Source organism: Idiotropiscis lumnitzeri, chromosome 18, assembly GCF_059441095.1.
Source record: "Idiotropiscis lumnitzeri isolate Australia: NSW breed Sydney's pygmy pipehorse chromosome 18, RoL_Ilum_1.0, whole genome shotgun sequence".
In the NCBI taxonomy this organism is placed as follows: Eukaryota; Metazoa; Chordata; class Actinopteri; order Syngnathiformes; family Syngnathidae; genus Idiotropiscis; species Idiotropiscis lumnitzeri.
In genome coordinates this window covers 5,072,658-5,090,749 of record NC_142408.1, presented here as the reverse complement: position 1 = coordinate 5,090,749, position 18,092 = coordinate 5,072,658, and the positions used below count along the sequence as shown (strand labels likewise).

The following is an 18,092-nucleotide window of genomic DNA, read 5'->3' as shown; positions in this document are numbered from 1 at the left end:
AATACGGAATAGAATCAACAAGAGTACATTTTAAGAAATCACAACTGCTTTATTTTTTATTTTATTTTTTTTCTATATGCTCTTTCTTAAGGGCAAATGAACAAATATCTGAAAAGGATAAAAGGTATTGTCGGGGTAGGATAAATAGAATACTGGGATCAGATGTTTAGAAGACACTAATCCTTTTGAAAAAAAAAATTAAATATGCATCTTTAAAAGTAAAATCATAACAAACAAAAAAAAAATCAAGGCAGACATTTTTGGTGCAGATGAGCAAGCACGGAGCACTTTTTGCAGGAAGAAAACAAACAATAAGCAAAAACACTTCCAAAAACTGGACAATGGTAACGTAATGCGAAGTCGGTTCTGTGACTTTAAAGCAGGGCTGGGGAACTTTTAATTTCTCTCTGAAATTCATGAAAAATAATTGTTTGGAGTTTTACATTATTGAGGGACTTATTTATTTTACAAACTGTTGTTTTTATAATTGCATGGATGGTTGGCCGCGGGCTCCCCACCCTTGCTTTTGTGTCCTTGGTTTCTCAAATGAAATGTGGTTTTTATGCCACCTCCTCATGGTACATGCACACGCACGCACATTTATATTTTTTACACCAGACCAAAATAATTCAGTTTGTATTGTTGTGGAGAGGTACATTACCTTTAAAAGCAGCCCCATCGTATTAACTAGCTATGACTTTGTGAGTGGCCATTCAGAACAAAAAAAATATAAATAAAAATTTTTCCTTCTTCGAAAAGTAAAAAAAAAAACCCAAAGTGATACAATGTGCAAGCAACGCTCCCCTTTTGTAACAGTAGTAATAGAAGAATGAAATCATAATTGGACCCTGATTGCTGCATTTATTGCTTGTGACTGAGAAGTCTTGAAAAACCAGAGGGAACCTTTTGCCCATCTTCCATCAAATTAAGTCCTCTGACGGCCATTTTAATTCCTCCAAGGGCCTACGATGGACTTCCAATAACATTGGGAGGAACTATAACAGGTGCTCTGAGGGTTGGGGTGGTTCAAGGGGCCCTTTTATCATGATTACATATTTGGAACATTAGTATCAAATGCCTTCACGTTCCCGTTTATGGACCCACGTGCTATAGTTTGCCGACCTCTGCTTTAAATTGTCACATGTAACACCCGGACACAATTGGATTTGTGACAAGTTTCACGTGGAAGCAATATGAATTTTGGGAAAGGGTGGAAAACAACAATACATCTCACCATTTTGTACAGCAGAGACAAGAGTGGAAAAGCAAAGTTGTTGTTTTTTTTTGTTGTTTTTGTTTTTTTTTAAGAAATAACGTCTAGAAATCTACACAAGTGTAGCCACAAGTTCATGGCAAGTTGACGTTGACATGCAATTTTTTGCTTGCTTTTTCTTTCTTTTTTTTCCTGTAATTATAAAACCCCCATTTAAGATGACAAGAGCTTGGAACATAATTAAGAGAACAAAGCAAGGGGGGGAAAAGTGCCCCAACTGTATTGGAATTTGTTTTAAAAATGTCCAAATGACTGTCCATTTAACAGGCAGTTCATACAGTTTGGCAAAAACGGTGCGCACAAATGGACCATCAAGCAGCCATTTACAGGGAAAAACTAAATAAATAAAGAGGACCATGTGGAGATCTGCTTTTAAAAGGCTGTGCCTATGTATATATTCATATATACAGTATATATATTTATATATGTGTGTGTGTTGTTTTTTTTTTTTTTTTCTCTCTCTTGAAGTCTTACATTGTGATGTGACGTCGAAAGTGTCCAGGTCAACAGGAGGAATTGTTGGTGGTGCTTGTTGGAAGGCTCAAGACGTTGTGCAAGGAGCTTGTGTGTTTGTAGGCTGGGTGGTGATGACCATTCTTGTCTTCCTTTTTTTTTTTTTTTGTTGTCTTTTGAAATCTATTTTGTTCTAGGTCCACAAAAGGACAACTACGCTTTGCCCTCTTCCACTTTCACCGCCTGGGGTTTGATGGTGCCTGTGCGTGGAATCTTGGTGTGCCCGGCGGAGGTGAGGGGATCTTTGAGCTTGCTGGTCATTCCCCCCGTTGGCACCTGGCCCTCGCCCACGGCGATGCGCACCTCTCGCACGCTTTTACACTGCGCAGAGAAGAGGTCAGAGTGAGTAACTTAGCTACGATTTACATCATCATTTATTCGCACTATTGTCATTGCAATTAGGTAACAAAAACAGCAGATATTCTGTGGTAAAACAACACAATTCAACCAAAATATCAAATATTTAAAAAATCAGTGCCTTAATACAACATAAAGGTTTGTTAAACGAAACACGTGAATTAGAATAAAAAGCCAGAATCCGAACAGAATTGAATTCAGATTCATGGGGGGTGGTATATTCCTTTTGCAAATCTAAATGTGCGTCATTTAAACAATTAAAAAAAAGAAAACTGCATCTGGTCTGCATATGCTCTGTCCCCTATTGGGCTTGGTTATTTTAAGAACGTTTTTTTTTTTCTACAATCGAGAAACACGGAGGGTGTTTGACAAGCATTATGGTGATGCTTTTGCATTTAACATTTTTTTTATCAACTATGCTACAATTACACTGTCCAAACACAAATTCGCAGATTCAACTATTAATCAGATTATTTTTTGGATCCTATTCTCTGTTATTTGTCATACATTTCCTTTGGCACCTTGTGGCCTCTTGGTGCCAGTGAACAATGTTTCAGTGATATGGAAAGCATTTTCTGAAGCAAAAGCAGTGCTTTGTCACCATCATGTGGCATCTTGGTACCAAGGCACTATTCAAGCAAGTTGAGGAGCTTCATTTAGACAACAGTAGGGCTTTGCCGCAATGTGGTGGAATCTATAGACAATTATAAATCTTTTTTTTTTTTTTGTAAAAAGTAGGAGGAAAATTATATATTTCAAAACCCTACCTGAAAATTATTTGTAAGTTTCATCAAGTTTAACGGCTCTCAAATACATACCAACATGTTCAAATCAACAAACTATCAATAATAATATCAGCCGCATCTCTGAGAGCATAACAGCACACACAGTCAACACATATAGAGATTAAAAATAAAAATAAATAAAAAAAGGAAGATGAAATGAAAATTACCTACATTTACAGTGGGTGGCTCACCTTCATGCCATCCTCGGGCCCCTTGATGGGGGGCTCGGGGGCCGAGGGAGGGGTGGAGTGGGAGAGATCTCGGCCGGGATTGGGGTAAGGGGGGGAGCGGATGATGACTGGTTTGTTGACCTGCATGACTGGTCTTTGGATGGGGCTGGGGAAGGGGCCAGTGGTGGGGGGGCGCATGTGCATCACCAAGCCGCCCTGAGCAGGTGAGACCTGAAGATCATGGGGGGGGGGGGGGGGGGGGGGGTGAAGGGATCAGGGGGAGAAAAGAGGCCGAATAGCAAGTGTTAATCATTCATCTGGAGGTCAAAACACTAACAACCATGAACAGTGCAACCTGACTGTTGTCAGCTGTTTTCAACTTCCGCCTATATTTTTGTAGAAAATGTCCAATTACGTATGTGTTTTGTTATGCGAAGTTAAGATACCGTGATGATTTACAATCGTTTTACAACTTAAACAGGGAAAGAATTTATGAGTGAACTTGAGGTACCACCGTTTTTGTGTTGTATATCCACAAGGGAATTCAATTAAAAGCTGTACCTGTGGTGTATAATGATGGGTGGGTAATGGTCCAATTGGGCCTGAAGGCTTTCCGCTTGGGCTAGCAGATCCTGGCCTGATGAGGAGCACGAGGAAACATGATTGGACCATAAATCATTTTTTTAATCACTATTATTGGCACAGTTCATCTGCACTCACCTGTAGGAGCCGCCAGGCATGCACGGTGAATGATTGGGCTTTTCCGAAAACTGGAAACCTTTCAGTTCCATCTGGGAGCTCTAAGATTGACCGAACAATCGAGAGAAAAAAAGACATCACGTGAGGAAATGGAGATTTAATCCAAGGCAATGCCAAAGTCCAATGCTCCCAAACTTGTATAATTAGGAGTTGTAAAATCTTGTCATAAAAGTCAAACTCATTTTGGAATTCAAACAGTCTATGAATTGCGGATGCCACCTTCGTGAGCATCTCAAGGAGCCATTTTTGAGCAAGGCACTGGTTTCACTTAAAGAAATATTTTGCCGAACAGGCAAAGAAACAAATGATTAAATACACAATTCATAAATACTTTGGATGTAGTTATTCGAATTAGTGGGAGCCCTGCACTTGTCTTCAACACGCCCGTTTCATCTCAGGATAAGCCTTTTTTTTTTTTCTTTCAGAAACGAAATGACATGACTGCTTCATCATTCTTAACTGTGTTCAACTTTAGAGGTTTTTATTATTTTCTTTATTTATTTTTATTGTGGGTGACGCACCTCCCTGCCACCAGGCATGACAGGCGGTTGCGAGCCAGGTGGCATCATGCGGCGTGGTCCTCCCACTGACAGATTCTGGCCTTGCTGCAGCTGGATGGACTGAGGGAGGATGAGGTGCTGCTGGGCGGAGCCGTAGCGTACCTGAGATCCAGGCAAGGGCATGGTCACCTGGTGAAAAGAAGGGGAAAACTTTAAATGAATGTTGAATGAAGTGTTACTAAAAGTTGAAACATTTCTGTCATTAAAAAAAAAAAAAACAGACAGACCTGGATGAGTTGAGAGTCAATCAGCTGTGACGATCCCATGCTGGGCCCCTGGTTCAGCTGGCTGTCATAGACGAGTTGCTGGCTGCCGGTCATGGGCTGATAGTGCGAGCCTGACGACGACTTGACTATGTCTGATGGCTGCATGCCAGGGAACGGCGAGTAGGGCCCCTTCAGCGGCGCTCCGCCCGACAGCACCATGGGGCTCGGTTGCGACAGGTTGGGGTGCATGTAAACCTGCGACCTAAACAAAACAAGGAGGCATAATTAGCAAGATAGATGACTCAACAAACGACCGACCGACCGACCCACACACACGTTAGGCAGACCGACACGCAAAACTCGATAAAGCACCACTCGACACCTGAAGGGGGGAATAGAGCTGAACATCTCCTGGGATTGCGAGACAGGCAGACCTCCTCGAAGACCCAACTGAGCCTGAGCCTGAAGAGACGTGTGCAACGAGATTGGGATCTGCTGGGCCGCCGCCTGGATAAATGCACACGGCAAACATGAGGACCGATTCAGAGACAACACACACGCCAGTGCGGATGTGCGTGCACGTACCTGTTGGTACGTCTGCTGCTGAGTCAACGTGGGTGGAACCAAGCGAGGCTGGCTCGGAAAGACGTGGCCATCCAAATACAATGGGGGAATATGACTACCTAAAGAAAGTGAAAGCAGGTTAGCGGTTTTTTTCCAAGAGACTTGGCAACTTTAAACGACAGTAGAACATCAAGTAACAAACGTCCATTTTTACAAACAAGCCAAACAACAAGTCAAGCGCCAAAAAGTCAGAATGGCTCCTTAGAAAAGGGACAATTATGAAAATGAAACAGATTAATCTTTTTAATGACAAAGCGACAACCCACTTTAGGATTTTTTTTTTTAACTGAAAGAGAACTTTCCCTTTATTGGTAAGCAGAAATTAAAAAAAAAAAAAAGTCAGAATGCTCCCATGTTGGAAAAAGACTTTTTTTTTTTTTTAAAGGGAGAAGCCGTGGTTGTCCTTCCTCTTTCTCTCCTCCTTAGTTAGAGTTTATGAGAAATAATAGCTGTGTTTTTTTTTCAGTGCTATATTTTTATTTTATGACGTACCTTGCAAGGACATGGAAGGTGCTACGGAGGCCACAGGCATAGGAGGCATGGAGACGCCTCCAAAAGAGCTGTAGCTGACACCGCTGGATGAACCCACACTACACGGAGGCGGAATTCCCGAGGCCCCTCCACTAGGAGAGCCCTGCTCAGGAAGGGACTGGGAGTTCTCCCACGCCTTACGCGCCGACTCCATCTGAAAATGGAAAACCATTTACGGATTCTTACAAAAAAATGAGGCTGCAGATGGCTGAAAGGGCATCGCTCCAGTCAACACCTCCTAACCCTCTTCTCTGACCGGCTGGCTGACAAGTTTCCAGTTCTTTTGGGATGTGACAATGCAACGTCGTAATATGTATGACAAGAATATTAATTGTCATACCTTGAGGGTGAGGTCAGCACTGGGAAAGGAAAGCGGGTTGAGGTTTATGCCGGGCTGCAGGTGGTTGGAGCGGAGCATGGGGATTGTCTGAAAGAAGAGCATGTTGCCAATCAGCTTGGACCGTCACTCGTGAGGCATTTTATGATGAACTTGTTCAAGTTGGCCACTCACATTGGCGGTGAGGGGATCCTGAAGCTTGCCGACGGGGTTGGACACGGGCACTGGGGCGGAACCTGGCGGCAGGCTGAAGTCAGAGTCCTTGGCGCTGACGCCAAACTCGATGGGGGGCACGGGGAGCACGGTGTCAACGTGCAGGTCCACGCCGTTGACCGGAGTGATGGGGCCACCTTCCAGGCGATCCACTGCCTCGGAGCCCTTGCGGTGCTTCAGGGAGCGCTCGTTTCCGATGGGTCCTGGTTTGTGTTGCTCTTTGCTCTGCTCTGGGCCTGCATCTGAGTCCTTTGACGACAAAAAAAAAAAAAACGGGTTAGAGTTTCACGGAGTAATTATTGGTGATTTAATACAGCGCCATCTTGTGGTACCTCAGAGTTGGGCTCGCTGCCGGTGTATGAGACCTGTTTAGTCCAAGAGTCTCCCCCTGAGGGCTGCACTGAAAGAGCTGGGAAATAAACAGCCAGACACGATTACCTAAAGGTAATAATTTCAATGGGGGGTGTCACAAACAAATCTTTTCTCAAATTGATTATCCGGCTGATTATTAGTGAAATCGATCACCCCCACAACGGCCACTACTTTTTAAGGTCCGCTTACTCCTATCCGTGAGGAAGCATGAAAGGTTCCGTCCGGGTGACACAAATGTTTTTTGTTTTTTTTTAATTATTAAAAACAGTTATGAGGCATGCATTTTTGTTGCAGACGATTTTTGGGGTCAACACAGCAGAGTTGTTAAATTAAATCATCAAATTAATTTACCAGAGCTGTTGGTCTCCCAGATTTCCGTTCCCAAATTACTCGAGGAAAGAGCCTCCTCTGGTTGTTCAATGCTCATGCCTCCCTGCTTCTTGGCAAAGCGCGGCGGTATCTTGGAGGCGACTGATCTGTTCTTCACGGGCACCTAAAGTAAGAATTTAACAAGAAATGTTTCAAAACCATTTTGGTATCCTTTTCATGATCAAAGATGGTTTGAACTTACGGCAACTCCTTGATCCTTCCTCCGCCTATCGTCATCTTGTGGACGTCTTTGTTTCTTGGACAATGCATCATGATGATAAGCGTCTGGATTCGAAACGGGTCCGCCGGCATCTTCCTCAACTAAAATACAGGAACATACGGACTTTAAATCAATTTCCATATGGGAGGCGTATTTGCATCCGCTTAAGGCAGCGTTTCTCAACCTTACTTAGCAAAAAAATTGAAGTACACGTTAATTATGTACCTTTAGTCATCTACGGAAAAGCACGTAATTGTTTTGCCTCTTATACACAAAAAAAAAAATAATCTTTTATTTTTTGTTAAGATAATTGACATCTGAAATTTTTCTGCAGCACATCTGATGATCTTTCACGGCACACTGGTTGAGAATCTCAGATTTAATGGTTTAACACTCACTTGGGTAGGCACTGAGCTCGTACTGGGATAGTGGCTCCACTATGTCAGGTTTAATGGGTCCTGATTTGTCAAAGTTCTTTCCTGAGGACTCATTCAGAACCCGCTCATCTGATTGGTCAATACTGTAGACACAGCCCGACTCATCTGGGTTCCTGTTTGGGAAAAAAAAAAAAGGGGGAGGAAAGACCAGAAACTTGTGTAAGGTCTGGGAAGAAATTGTTTGAGGGTGCCAAGAACTGGTTAACACCAGCATCTGGTTTCTCACCTCTTACAAGAGGTTCCTCCATTCTGCCAGGTGTCATTCCTGTTTGTTGGAGCAGATTGGGGGTGATCGGGTGCACGTGCCATCTTACTATTCTCCAGCACGGAGGGCTCTCCTTTCCTGTTCTGGCGTTCAATCAGCGGCCTCTGGCTCGAGAAGCTTCGTTTGGAAAGCTCCCTCTTCTCCATCGAGCACGCTTCACCGTGGCACGACTCCGAGAGAACATCGGGATGTCCCTGCGTGGGTGCGCCGCCGCTCGCTCCACGCTTCTCCCTCCAGTCGCCAAAGTCACTGTTGTCCGATCCTGTGTCCCATTCCTCGGTGTGAGCCGGCTGGCCACCGCGTCCTCCGGCGTAGGGGCCCGGGGGCCACTTGTCTTCCCCACTGCCTTTGGGGCGACCAGGCCAGGGGTTTGCAAAGTCTCCATTTATGTATTCATCACCGGTCCACTGGTTGGAACCAAGCTCACGTTCTTGTTGCAGGCGACGGAAGCGCGGGGGCTTGTCTTGACGAGGGGGTCGCCGCCTCCTCAGCGCCTGCCTGTCGGGGTTGTCCGAGTCAAAGTAGTATTCCCCCTCGCGGTCCTCCGAGCCGTTTTCCAGGAAAGAGCCGGTAAATTTCGTGGGGTACTTCAGAAACTCACGCTCAGAGGGAGGCTTACGGGAGAAAGCCGTATCAACTCCGTGACCATAACCGTTTTCTTGCACGCAACCGCCGCTACTACCAAATTGAGGACCACGACCCCTCCATGTGGACATCTCTCTAGAACCTCCGTAGCCTCTAGAATAGTTACCAGTGTTCAGTCTGGGAGGCAACATGCGACCTCCAAAGCCTCGGCTCGCCTTGGCTTTTTCTCTAGAGTCAGCAGCAGCCTGGTCTTCCGCGTACACCCTGTTGGATCGCCAAGACTCCCGATCGGCTTTGCGCGTTTCTCCAGACTCGGCGTAGCCTTCTCCGTTTTCAGAGCCCTTCTGTCGCCGTCTCTTAGGCAGCTCCTCATACTCGGAGGTTTCACTTAGTGTCTCGCTGACATTGCGTCTACGTGGCTTGCCTCGCTGAAACTCCTCCACCTTCAACTCTCTTGGTTGGGCTCGGCCTCTCCCTGCGCGCAGAGCCTGACCCGCGCTATTGTTGTAGGCGCTTCTGACGTTGTCTCCGCCTCGGACGCCGCGGCCGCCACCTCGAGAATTGAAATCCCTAAAACCTCGACTGCGGCCTCTTCCTGATCCCCTCACAGCACCAAAGGCCTGTTCTTCATCGATAAAGATCCAGTTGTTACGACGAGGAGCCTGAGGCTCCGTGTTTTCGAGAACATCTTGCGGTGGCTGGAATTTGTTGGCGTCCCAGACGCTCTCCCTGGGGGAATCGTCACTATGGTTGATGACTGGAGGCCGCTCCAATTTAGCAGGACCAGGGGACTGATGCGGTCTTTCTTCAGGCTGTTTCTCCACCATGGGCGACCCAGAGCACCGATTGCTGACAGACTGGTTATCCTTCTTTAAGTCATAGACATTGGTCAGGACTTCCTTCTCCAGACGATAGGGTACAGCCTTCTCTTCGGGCTCGGCTTTGGGCTTTTCATTCTCCTTGTCTTCCACTTTCAGAGCCTTGAGAACCGGTTTCTTAATTGGCCCAGTTCTGCGTGTCAAAGTACGGCCAGTGGTCTCGGATGGATGGCTGACACCGGTACTGGAATCTGACGCTCCATCTCGCTTCCAGTTGTCTTTAGAACAATCAAAGCTCTCATCGTGAGCATCACCATCTTTCAGATGGTGGTCTCGGGAGTCTTGTTTTGGGTATTCATTATCGGCATGATGCTGGCTGTGAATCTGAGCACCCGTCAGCAGCCCCTGGTCGCGGTGGTCTCGGTCTGAGACTCGACTCTGGAAGGCGTGAAGTTGGAGGTCTTCTTGAGGGTGGCTCACGCTCTCGCTGGCCCTCTCCTCATAAGTGTCCTGGTGGGAGGAGGCCATATCACTTCTGCCAAAATAAGATACAACAGAACATGTTTGTGGTATTTTGCCAACAGCAGATAGCATTGTGGTAATTATTGGTTATAGAACTGAAAGATGCATGGAAAAAAGCCAAACGGAAGTGACCTGTCATCAAGCAGACTGTCCTGATTTTCATGTTGCCTCTGATAAGGTGGAGTGAAGCTGCGCATGGGGTAGCCGTCTTGGCTCCAGACGGGATATGGCTCAGCGGAAGGGGTCCTTGACTCTTGGTGCAAGTTGGGGTGACCTTCGTCTGAACCGGGACTGTTCAGGCGATCTTGGTGCATCAGGGGTTTCATCATTCCTGCAGGGGGAAAAAAAAACAGAGATAAAACGTCATGAAATCATATTGAGGAGTCAGTAGCACTCACCAGATGAGTGGACAGGACCGGAATAGTAGTCGACGGGAGATCTTCCTTGGCTGACGCGGGGGTCCATGAAAGGCGGCATCATCATCCAGCGGGGATCAAAGCCGAGGACATGCGGGGGGTAGTAGCCTCGTTGTGTGTGGCTCGAGCCAGACGAGGTTTGATGCCCTGACTGCTGCCAGTGCTGCATCTTGTAGACCTGCTCCTGCAGAATGGACAAGACAACTGAGGTGGGCTATGTATTTAATTTAAAAAAGGAAAAAAAAAAATATGAATTGTGTGGCGCACTACCACTTGTTGGAAATCAGAGTTACGGGCATCAAGCTTGAATTTACCTGCTGCTGTTGCGGTTGGGGTTGTTTCTGAAAGCGGGGTGGAACAGGCTTTGAGGCATGACGTCCACCGTAATCTCCAGAGGGGGAGGCGGACTCCTGGCCGTCATCCTCGCTGCTGCGATAGGCGGGGAAACTGAGCTCCTCGCGGATACTCGGGCTGGGGGAGTTGTCAGAGGAGCACTCATCTGGAGAACAATAATCCCATCATTTAAATATTTTATACTTTATATGCAAAAGTGACATGTCTTTATTTTGCTACCTTTTGCAGTGTGCAGACAGTTGTCATGGTGGGCTTTATTATGATCACGGTTGGGAGACAAGGGGGCTTCTTTACCCTCTCCATCTTTGTGGCTTTCCTCCGTCCTTGAGGCTTGCCTTTCAGTCTTGCCAAATTTCTCGTCCAGTTTTTTTAGTTTCTCCGCACAGGCCGCCAGCCGTTCCTCGCGGGCGCGCCGCTCTTCCTCCTCGCGACGCCTACGGGCCCGCTCCACAGCCTCAGAGAGCTCAGGTGACGCGAATTTTGCCCTCGCCGGGGGCTGAGATTGACGCTGGTGGTCTTCTGGGTCAATTGCTGGCTCACTGTGGTTTTTCTGCTGGGATTGAATGTGGAACAGTGCTATTTATGAGCAAAGCCTTCTACTAACCTTTTTTCATGTGCAATGAATAGCAGCAGAGCTGTACACGAATACGTTATCTGCCTTTTACACAAAGTACCACACCTTACACACTTCCTCTAACACTACAAGCTCCAAAAAAAAAAAAATTTTTTGGTAGCTCTAGTTAGCGTGAAGAGGCTTTATAGATTGGTACTATTGATACAACCTCTAAAGGCAGAAACTGGGTGGCTTAATTTTGCCCCCAATTCCGTACAAGAATGCAACAGCAAAAACAATGCTGGCATTTACAGGCAGGAAAATAGCTTTATACACGGGCGCTGTCTCGCTTCTAAAAACACCCTCAAAAGGAGAAAATTCCAGCGTCGACTTTGCTCCTCACCCTTTCAAACGACATGGAAAAAAATCTACTGATCGGAACAATTGTGTTGTTTGCATAATCTCCTCAAAAATTGAATAGTCCACATGAGACACACGAGGAAGCAATAAAGGACTAAAACAGCTAAGAACATAATGATTTCCCCTCAGCCAAGTAATCCCAGGAGACAGAGTGTAAAAAGGGCGCGTGGTGTGCAGTTTACCTGGGTGTCCGCAGAGAGATATCTGCTGTTGGTCTTCTTCAGAAGCTCCTGGTTGTGGTAAGAGTAACTCTCTTCATGGCCCTCACTCGAGCTGAGTGATGACGGGCAGTCGCGTCGATTCTCCCTTTCCCACTCGGCCCTGGAAAATACAAAATACAATCGTGTCCGTAAGCATACATGTGCAAAATGGCGGAAATATTGATAGATTCAGCTGCAACATTTTGACTCGTTATTTTTAGTGGGGCAATTCGGTGAACTGAGAGGAAACAGAAAACATTGAGAATCTTCTCACCATATCTTGTTTTTATCACTGGCTGTGTGCTCGTCTTCATCATCACTGAACTTGAGCTTCTCACTGTAATCAACTTCCTCATGGAGACCTGCAATCACAACAAATATGAAGTGTCAGCAACAAGGAAGAAGCTAGGATATTAGGGAGAAGTATGGGGAAAAAAAGTTTGTTTTTTTATGGATGAGCATTCACTTATGGAAGGCATGAAGACCACCACAATATATTACTAGATGAAAGTAAATATTCAACTAAGAGATTCTCAACTGACACCAAAATGAAGGACCTCAGTCTTCAGGGAGGACCTAATGCAATTTAAGGGAGATTAATGTCGTATTTACCAGCCCATCCGTCTTCACAGTCATTGTCGAGGTCGTCCAGATCCTTCAGGTCCTCGGGGTTGATGATGGCGGGTCTTTGTGGTCGGTCGCCGGGCCGACGGATGGGCTGGGACGAGAGCCGGGACGGCGGGCGGGCAAATCGATTCTCTCTTCGAATGTCACCACTGGTGGGTATAACGAATTAAAACATTAGCCTAATAAGAAACGGGAGCTGGGCCACTCGGCTGATGTACTTACTTGAGAAGTTCAGGTTTAGCAAAAGCCTGTCGAAAAGTCTGTTTGCTGTCGAATCGGGCCGGTGCTGCTACAGTAGTCGAGACGTGGTCTGTACCTGAAGTTTCGCGCGTCTCTTTGGAGCACATCTGTCAACCCCAGTACGATGCGTGTTCAAAGTTCAAACCATTACCCCTTAAAAAGAAATATTGCTCCTTACAAAAGCTGGCAACATGTCATGGTAGACGGCATTGGAAGTGTGGTGGAGCTGATGCTGCAGCGCCGACGGCACCGCTGTTCTGCGCAGAGGTTGAGCGGGACGCAGGGACGGCTCCTTGGCTTCCACGCTGGGCGGCTGTGCAACTGCCGCCGATGCCACGACGACGCTAGATGAGGCTGTGCTGGTGGCGGAAGAGGGGTGGGACGTAGCAGGAGGGGTGCCCGTTTCTGCCAGGGCGGTAGGCTTGCACTCGGGGTCCGCTGGCGGGCCGAGCGTCAGGGATGAGGGCTGGAGGTTCCTGCCGCCTCCCTCCCTCCAGCTGGTCACGTCTTGACATGGATGGAGCGCAAGTCAGTAACAGCAATGTACAAACGACGTGAGTGGGCAACCTCATAAGATGTCACAGATGTGTAGGTTATACATAATTTGCTGAGATCTCAAGGAATAATATAGACAGACAACACCTTTGCAAAAAAATAAAAAAACAAAAGTCAAATGAACCACAGTGGGATACATTTTGACATTTGTAGATGACACTCAATGAGACACGAGATCCAAATTCACTAGGCAAAGGCGAGACATACTCTGTGGGCGGAGGCTTGGTCCGGGCCCATACGACGGATCGTAGCCGCTTCTTTCCTTGCCACCCCTGTCCTGTTCTCCAGCGGCCTTCAGCGTGGGAAATTCCTCGTGAGAGAAGGGCTGAAGTCGGTTTAAGGCCCTTGAACCTGTTGGGGTTGCCACACGCGGGAAGCTCAGTATAGCAGAGTATATTTCCAACCCAAAAGTGAGCGGACTCACCATCTTGCTCTACTGCCTTTCCATTTAGCTGGGCCCATTGCTTTGGTCCACCTGTGTTTGTGTTCTGTGGAATGGGGGGGGGAGATTAACGCCCCAGCAGGGATATTTGAAACCAACCACTTTCTGTGCTACGTAAACAATTATACGCACCTCCTGGTTGGCTACTGGGGGGGGCTTCTGAAGATTGGAGACAGACTTCTGTGAAGCCGGCTGCAGCTGCGACTCCGGCAGCTGAGGTATTGATGCAGTAGAACTACGAAGACAAGAAAAAGAACAAACCCCCGTCGGACGACTGCGAGATAAGACACCCAGGGACGTCGCTGGCGATCCCCGCTTACCTCTTTTGATCGGGTTGTTCCGGCTTGTTTGCCCATCCTGTTCCGTCTTTCGGGACAATAATCACGTTGGGATCGTTTCCTTTATTTTCAGATTTCAAGCTCGGTAGGTGAGCGGGCGGGGGCATACGCCGGGCTGCGGCCACTTTGCCAAGACTCTGCAAGCCATGTCGCGGAACTGATGGCGAGAGCAATGCAGGTGAAGCACGAGAGATGGACACGTAGCTCAAGGCTGTGTTCACCCTTAAAAACAGCTGTAGTGACGTAGACATGAGCGCGCGTGTGTTGAAGTGGTCACGACGGCATTCACAAATCTCAGTGAATACAAAAGACGCTAACAGGAAAAAAAAAAAGTGTGAACACAGAATGAAATGTATGAAAATAGAAAGGGTACCTGAGTTTTTCTGAGTTTCTATTGATTTTCCCTTGTACTTGTCAAACAGGCTGAGTGAGGAGTACTTGCTTTTCCCATCCTTGGACTTGGTTATTTGCCCCAAACGATCGGACATTGCGATGTAATGTCATCGAGTATGGAAATTTGTCTTTGCGCCTCTTCCCAGTGCTTTTCTCTTTCTACATTGAAGAACAGGAGGAAGTATTAAAATATATTAAAAAAAACAACAAAAAAAACACCACCAACATTTGAGCCAGCACATCAAATTCAGATAAAACTTAACAATTCACCAAATTCAGGAAGCACAACCAAATTCGGATACATATATTAAAGATATCCAGGGTTGCATGGGTTCGTAATGGTACCAGGCAGGTGCTGCAACATGCCAAGCAGCGCTGAGGTCTAAAGAAAAAATATGCTGCATAATTTAGCAAAAACAAGAGGCAGAGAAAGTCCCCAACTGAGCTCCAGTAATAGTCATGGTTCCCACAGAGCAGAAAAAATATATGGCATTAAGTACTGCAGTATGCTCGCTCTGTGTGTGTTAGATTAGCAGGTTTATAATTCATAGCTATAATAATTGTCATTCGCATGTCTATGGCATTTCACAACAGTTCGGGAGGATATTTTGTTGTTTCATTATGGAGCCAACCATGCTATATGGCGCTTATCCTCACCAAGGTTACGAGTGAGCAGAAGCATAACCCAGTTGGCTTTAGGCAAGGGCATCCTGGACTGGTTAGGTTACTGGTTGCCAGCCAACTGCAGAGTACCTTTTCAGGGGTCACCAACCTTTTTGAAACTGAGAGCTTCTTCTTGAGTTGAATGCAAAGGGGTACAGTTTGATACACCCTTTTTTTCCCCTGACAACAAGGTGCACTTAAAATCCTTACATTTTTTAAACGAAAATATTGATAGTGCACCTTATAATGCCTTACGTATGGGAAGATGTCATCTTTCATTGTTCATCTTTAATTCAAATTCCTTCGCATTATAGTGCATTGTCATTCTCTCACACATCTAATCGCTAGCAGGTGTCTGTTTTCATCGAAACAGAACAAGGACTATTTCCTGCTCGAAGAATCGTAGTAAATGTCGACCTACTAATGTACTGCTACAGTCATGGGAGCATTTCTGGCTGTACTTTTCCACGGTTACAATGTGGGACAATATCATTGAGGTCTGTGGGACTGAAAGGTAAAATTTCGACTTACTTCCTCATTCATATTTGTGTTCAGATTGCCCCCCGTATCTCATCACTAGCAGGCATCAGTAGTTGCGTGGTCATTTGCCAACCCAGCAGGTGTGGGTTTGATCCCCCGCCATTGTGACCATGTTGAAGTGTCTTTGACCAAAATACTGAACCCCCAGTTGCTCATGATGGTGTGTCATCAGTAGGAAGATACAAAGTTAATATGAGGCACTTCGAGTGTCTTAATAGGTGGAAAAGCGCTATACAAGTGAAAGATTATTTCCCATTCAGCAAGCTTAGCAACTCCTTGTCTGTCTCCTCAGTGACAAGGCTACTGTTAGTAGGGTACTTTAATTATTTTGAAAATAAAGGTCTTTACATTGTCTGATTTTTTTGCCTTGCACGCATGGATCCGGACCGGACCGTATCTCAGCGACTCACTGTATAGCCAATTATATTATTCCCACGTCAATTACTAACACCACTAATTGCAATGATTCACTAAAATCCACTAATTACGGGGAAAAACAAGACAAAATTGAGACTGTAATGAATCGATAACAAAATGTATTGCTATTCTAGCTCAACAGCCCAAAGCAAGTAAACGTCGAGCATTTTGAGTCAATTTAACGCTTTTTCCTCATGAGTGCAATTAAGCATCTTTGCAGCGACACAACTGATAGCATTATGACGTCACACACAGCCGCTAACGTGATGACAGCTAGCTTCTGTCATATGCTTTATGTTTAAGTCTTCGTTTCCAACCTCGAATCGGGCCGTGTGTGGAAAAAATGACAGCCGAGCTTGTTCAGGCGGAGGCGGTTGTGTTTACAAAAAAACAGCTCAATGAGCAGGCCGCGCACAACAAGGATGTTTGTCAAACTGCCTGGCTAATGCAAAGGAAACGACGCGTGACGCCAACTTAGCGCACAAGAAATGCAATTCAAATGTTTTTATGGATAATTGCGCTCAGTCAAAACACGGACACATTTTCACTTACGGCGTTTTATGTGCGTGTGTGTGTGACAAAACGGACACCGATAGCAATGACGCTAACCGATGCTAACTTGGCGGCTAGTAGAAAATGGCTATGTAAACATTCAAAGCACTTGTAAGGTTCTAAGTCATATTAGGACTGTCAAAATAAAAAACAGAAGCCAAGATAAATCGGGGTGAATAACCCAGAAAACTGTGGTTATTTATGGAGATTGTTGGAAGGTAAATAACTGTGGGGAAAACCACTTTCCCGTTGGATTTATAGAGCTTCAAATATAAGCCTTAAACGCAGGCCGGGGACATTCAGTACTGTATTCAGTTGACCGCAAAAAAACGACGATATTCACGGGAAGCTGTGCGTTAGGAACCTGGGAACGAGTCATTCCCAAGCGGGGGACATTTCCCGAACGGGGGCGAAAGGCACCGAGGCCAACCTAAAGGACAAGACGATTAAAAATGGCTGCTGCCCAAAAAGAACAAAGCGACAATAAAACTGAAGCGGAGGCGAAGACGGGCCGGGGAAGCGTCACTCGAACGCCGCCGTCGATGGTTCATAACTTACCGTTTCGACGTCGGTGTGTGCCTTGTGTCCAGCGGCAGGTGTATATTGTCCGCGAAAGGTCGTCTACTGGAAGGATGGATAGGGATTGTGAAGCCCAATGTTCCCTAGGATTCACTAGTAAGTCAGCTTGGTTGCTGGGATCGTACCCGGCCTGCGAATGAAGGTTGGGGCCAGTAGACAGGAAAGGAAGGGAAGGGAAGCTGCACAGGCGACGCTCTGTGCGTCTGACGTCAGCGAGCGACGTCAAGCTCCAGTCATTACGAGATCACGAAAAACATTTCATAAGGGGCATTTAAAGTAAGGACTAGAGCAGTATAAACATGATAATAATAATAACAGTAATGCATCCATTATCCATACCATTGGTTAGATAACAAATATACCTTACCAATATATTATTATTATTATTACTATTTTTATTATTATTATTATTATTATTATATTGCATTATGCAAAAATATTATTTAAAAAATAATTTGTTTACATTTTTTCCAATTCCGGTCAATATTTTCTTCTTTGAATTAATTTCAGTTTTATTTTGATTTATGCTTTAATCCAAACCATGCAATGCATTCACGTTTGAATTCTCATTTTATTTTACTTATTTATTAATTTATTATACAGTCCAATGTTACATTTCGTCAATATCATAAACGGGCAATTTAGGTCAAAAGGGACATGTGTGCACATGTTATGTCCACTAGAGGGCAACATTGTCCAGCGTGTTCTGCGCTTGTGGTAAACCAAAACACGATGGTTTTACAACGAGGATAAACAAACAGTTTTGATTAAATGAAAGAATACATAAATAAATAAACAAGTAAATATATTAATTAATAAAAAAAAAATTGTTTCAACCTTTTGACGGCGACACGACTTGCAAATAAGATGCCCAAAATGCCTTTTTA

The 18,092-nt window shown here is 45.5% G+C and overlaps 1 protein-coding gene across 5 annotated transcripts; it reads right to left on the bottom strand.

Annotated features, from left to right (window-relative positions):
- Positions 1-28: 28 nt before the first annotated feature.
- Positions 29-17,411, bottom strand: prrc2b (proline-rich coiled-coil 2B). 5 transcript variants are annotated; one of them, XM_088280842.1, is made up of 31 exons: positions 17,185-17,411; positions 14,435-14,613; positions 14,044-14,218; positions 13,856-13,958; positions 13,706-13,769; positions 13,489-13,632; positions 12,905-13,233; positions 12,709-12,833; positions 12,472-12,635; positions 12,134-12,221; positions 11,842-11,980; positions 10,906-11,239; positions 10,647-10,831; positions 10,315-10,516; positions 10,049-10,247; positions 7,953-9,929; positions 7,688-7,839; positions 7,272-7,390; positions 7,052-7,193; positions 6,661-6,737; positions 6,290-6,577; positions 6,119-6,205; positions 5,740-5,932; positions 5,209-5,306; positions 5,006-5,130; positions 4,645-4,885; positions 4,379-4,567; positions 3,819-3,898; positions 3,660-3,735; positions 3,120-3,329; positions 29-2,107 (listed from the first exon to the last, which is right to left on the bottom strand). In XM_088280842.1, the coding sequence occupies exons 2-31, from the start codon at positions 14,547-14,549 to the stop codon at positions 1,940-1,942; spliced, it is 6,588 nt and encodes a 2,195-aa protein (XP_088136968.1). In that variant the 5' UTR covers positions 14,550-14,613; positions 17,185-17,411; the 3' UTR covers positions 29-1,939. The 5 variants fall into 5 exon arrangements, with proteins under 5 accessions (XP_088136968.1, XP_088136969.1, XP_088136970.1 ...); XM_088280843.1 differs by having other exon boundaries at positions 10,906-11,236; XM_088280844.1 differs by having other exon boundaries at positions 4,379-4,546; positions 17,185-17,410.
- Positions 17,412-18,092: the final 681 nt, after the last annotated feature.

Bases quoted from the DNA above. Each gene is read 5' to 3' on its own strand.
- prrc2b (XM_088280842.1), bottom strand. From the start codon at position 14,549: ATGTCCGATCGTTTGGGGCAAATAACCAAGTCCAAGGATGGGAAAAGC. The intron at 13,959-14,043 runs GTAAGCGGGGAT...TTGTCTTCGTAG, and splicing joins GAACAACCCGATCAAAAGAG to TTCTACTGCATCAATACCTC. The intron at 4,568-4,644 runs GTCTGTCTGTTT...ATTCATTTAAAG, and splicing joins TTGACTCTCAACTCATCCAG to TTTTCCCCTTCTTTTCACCA.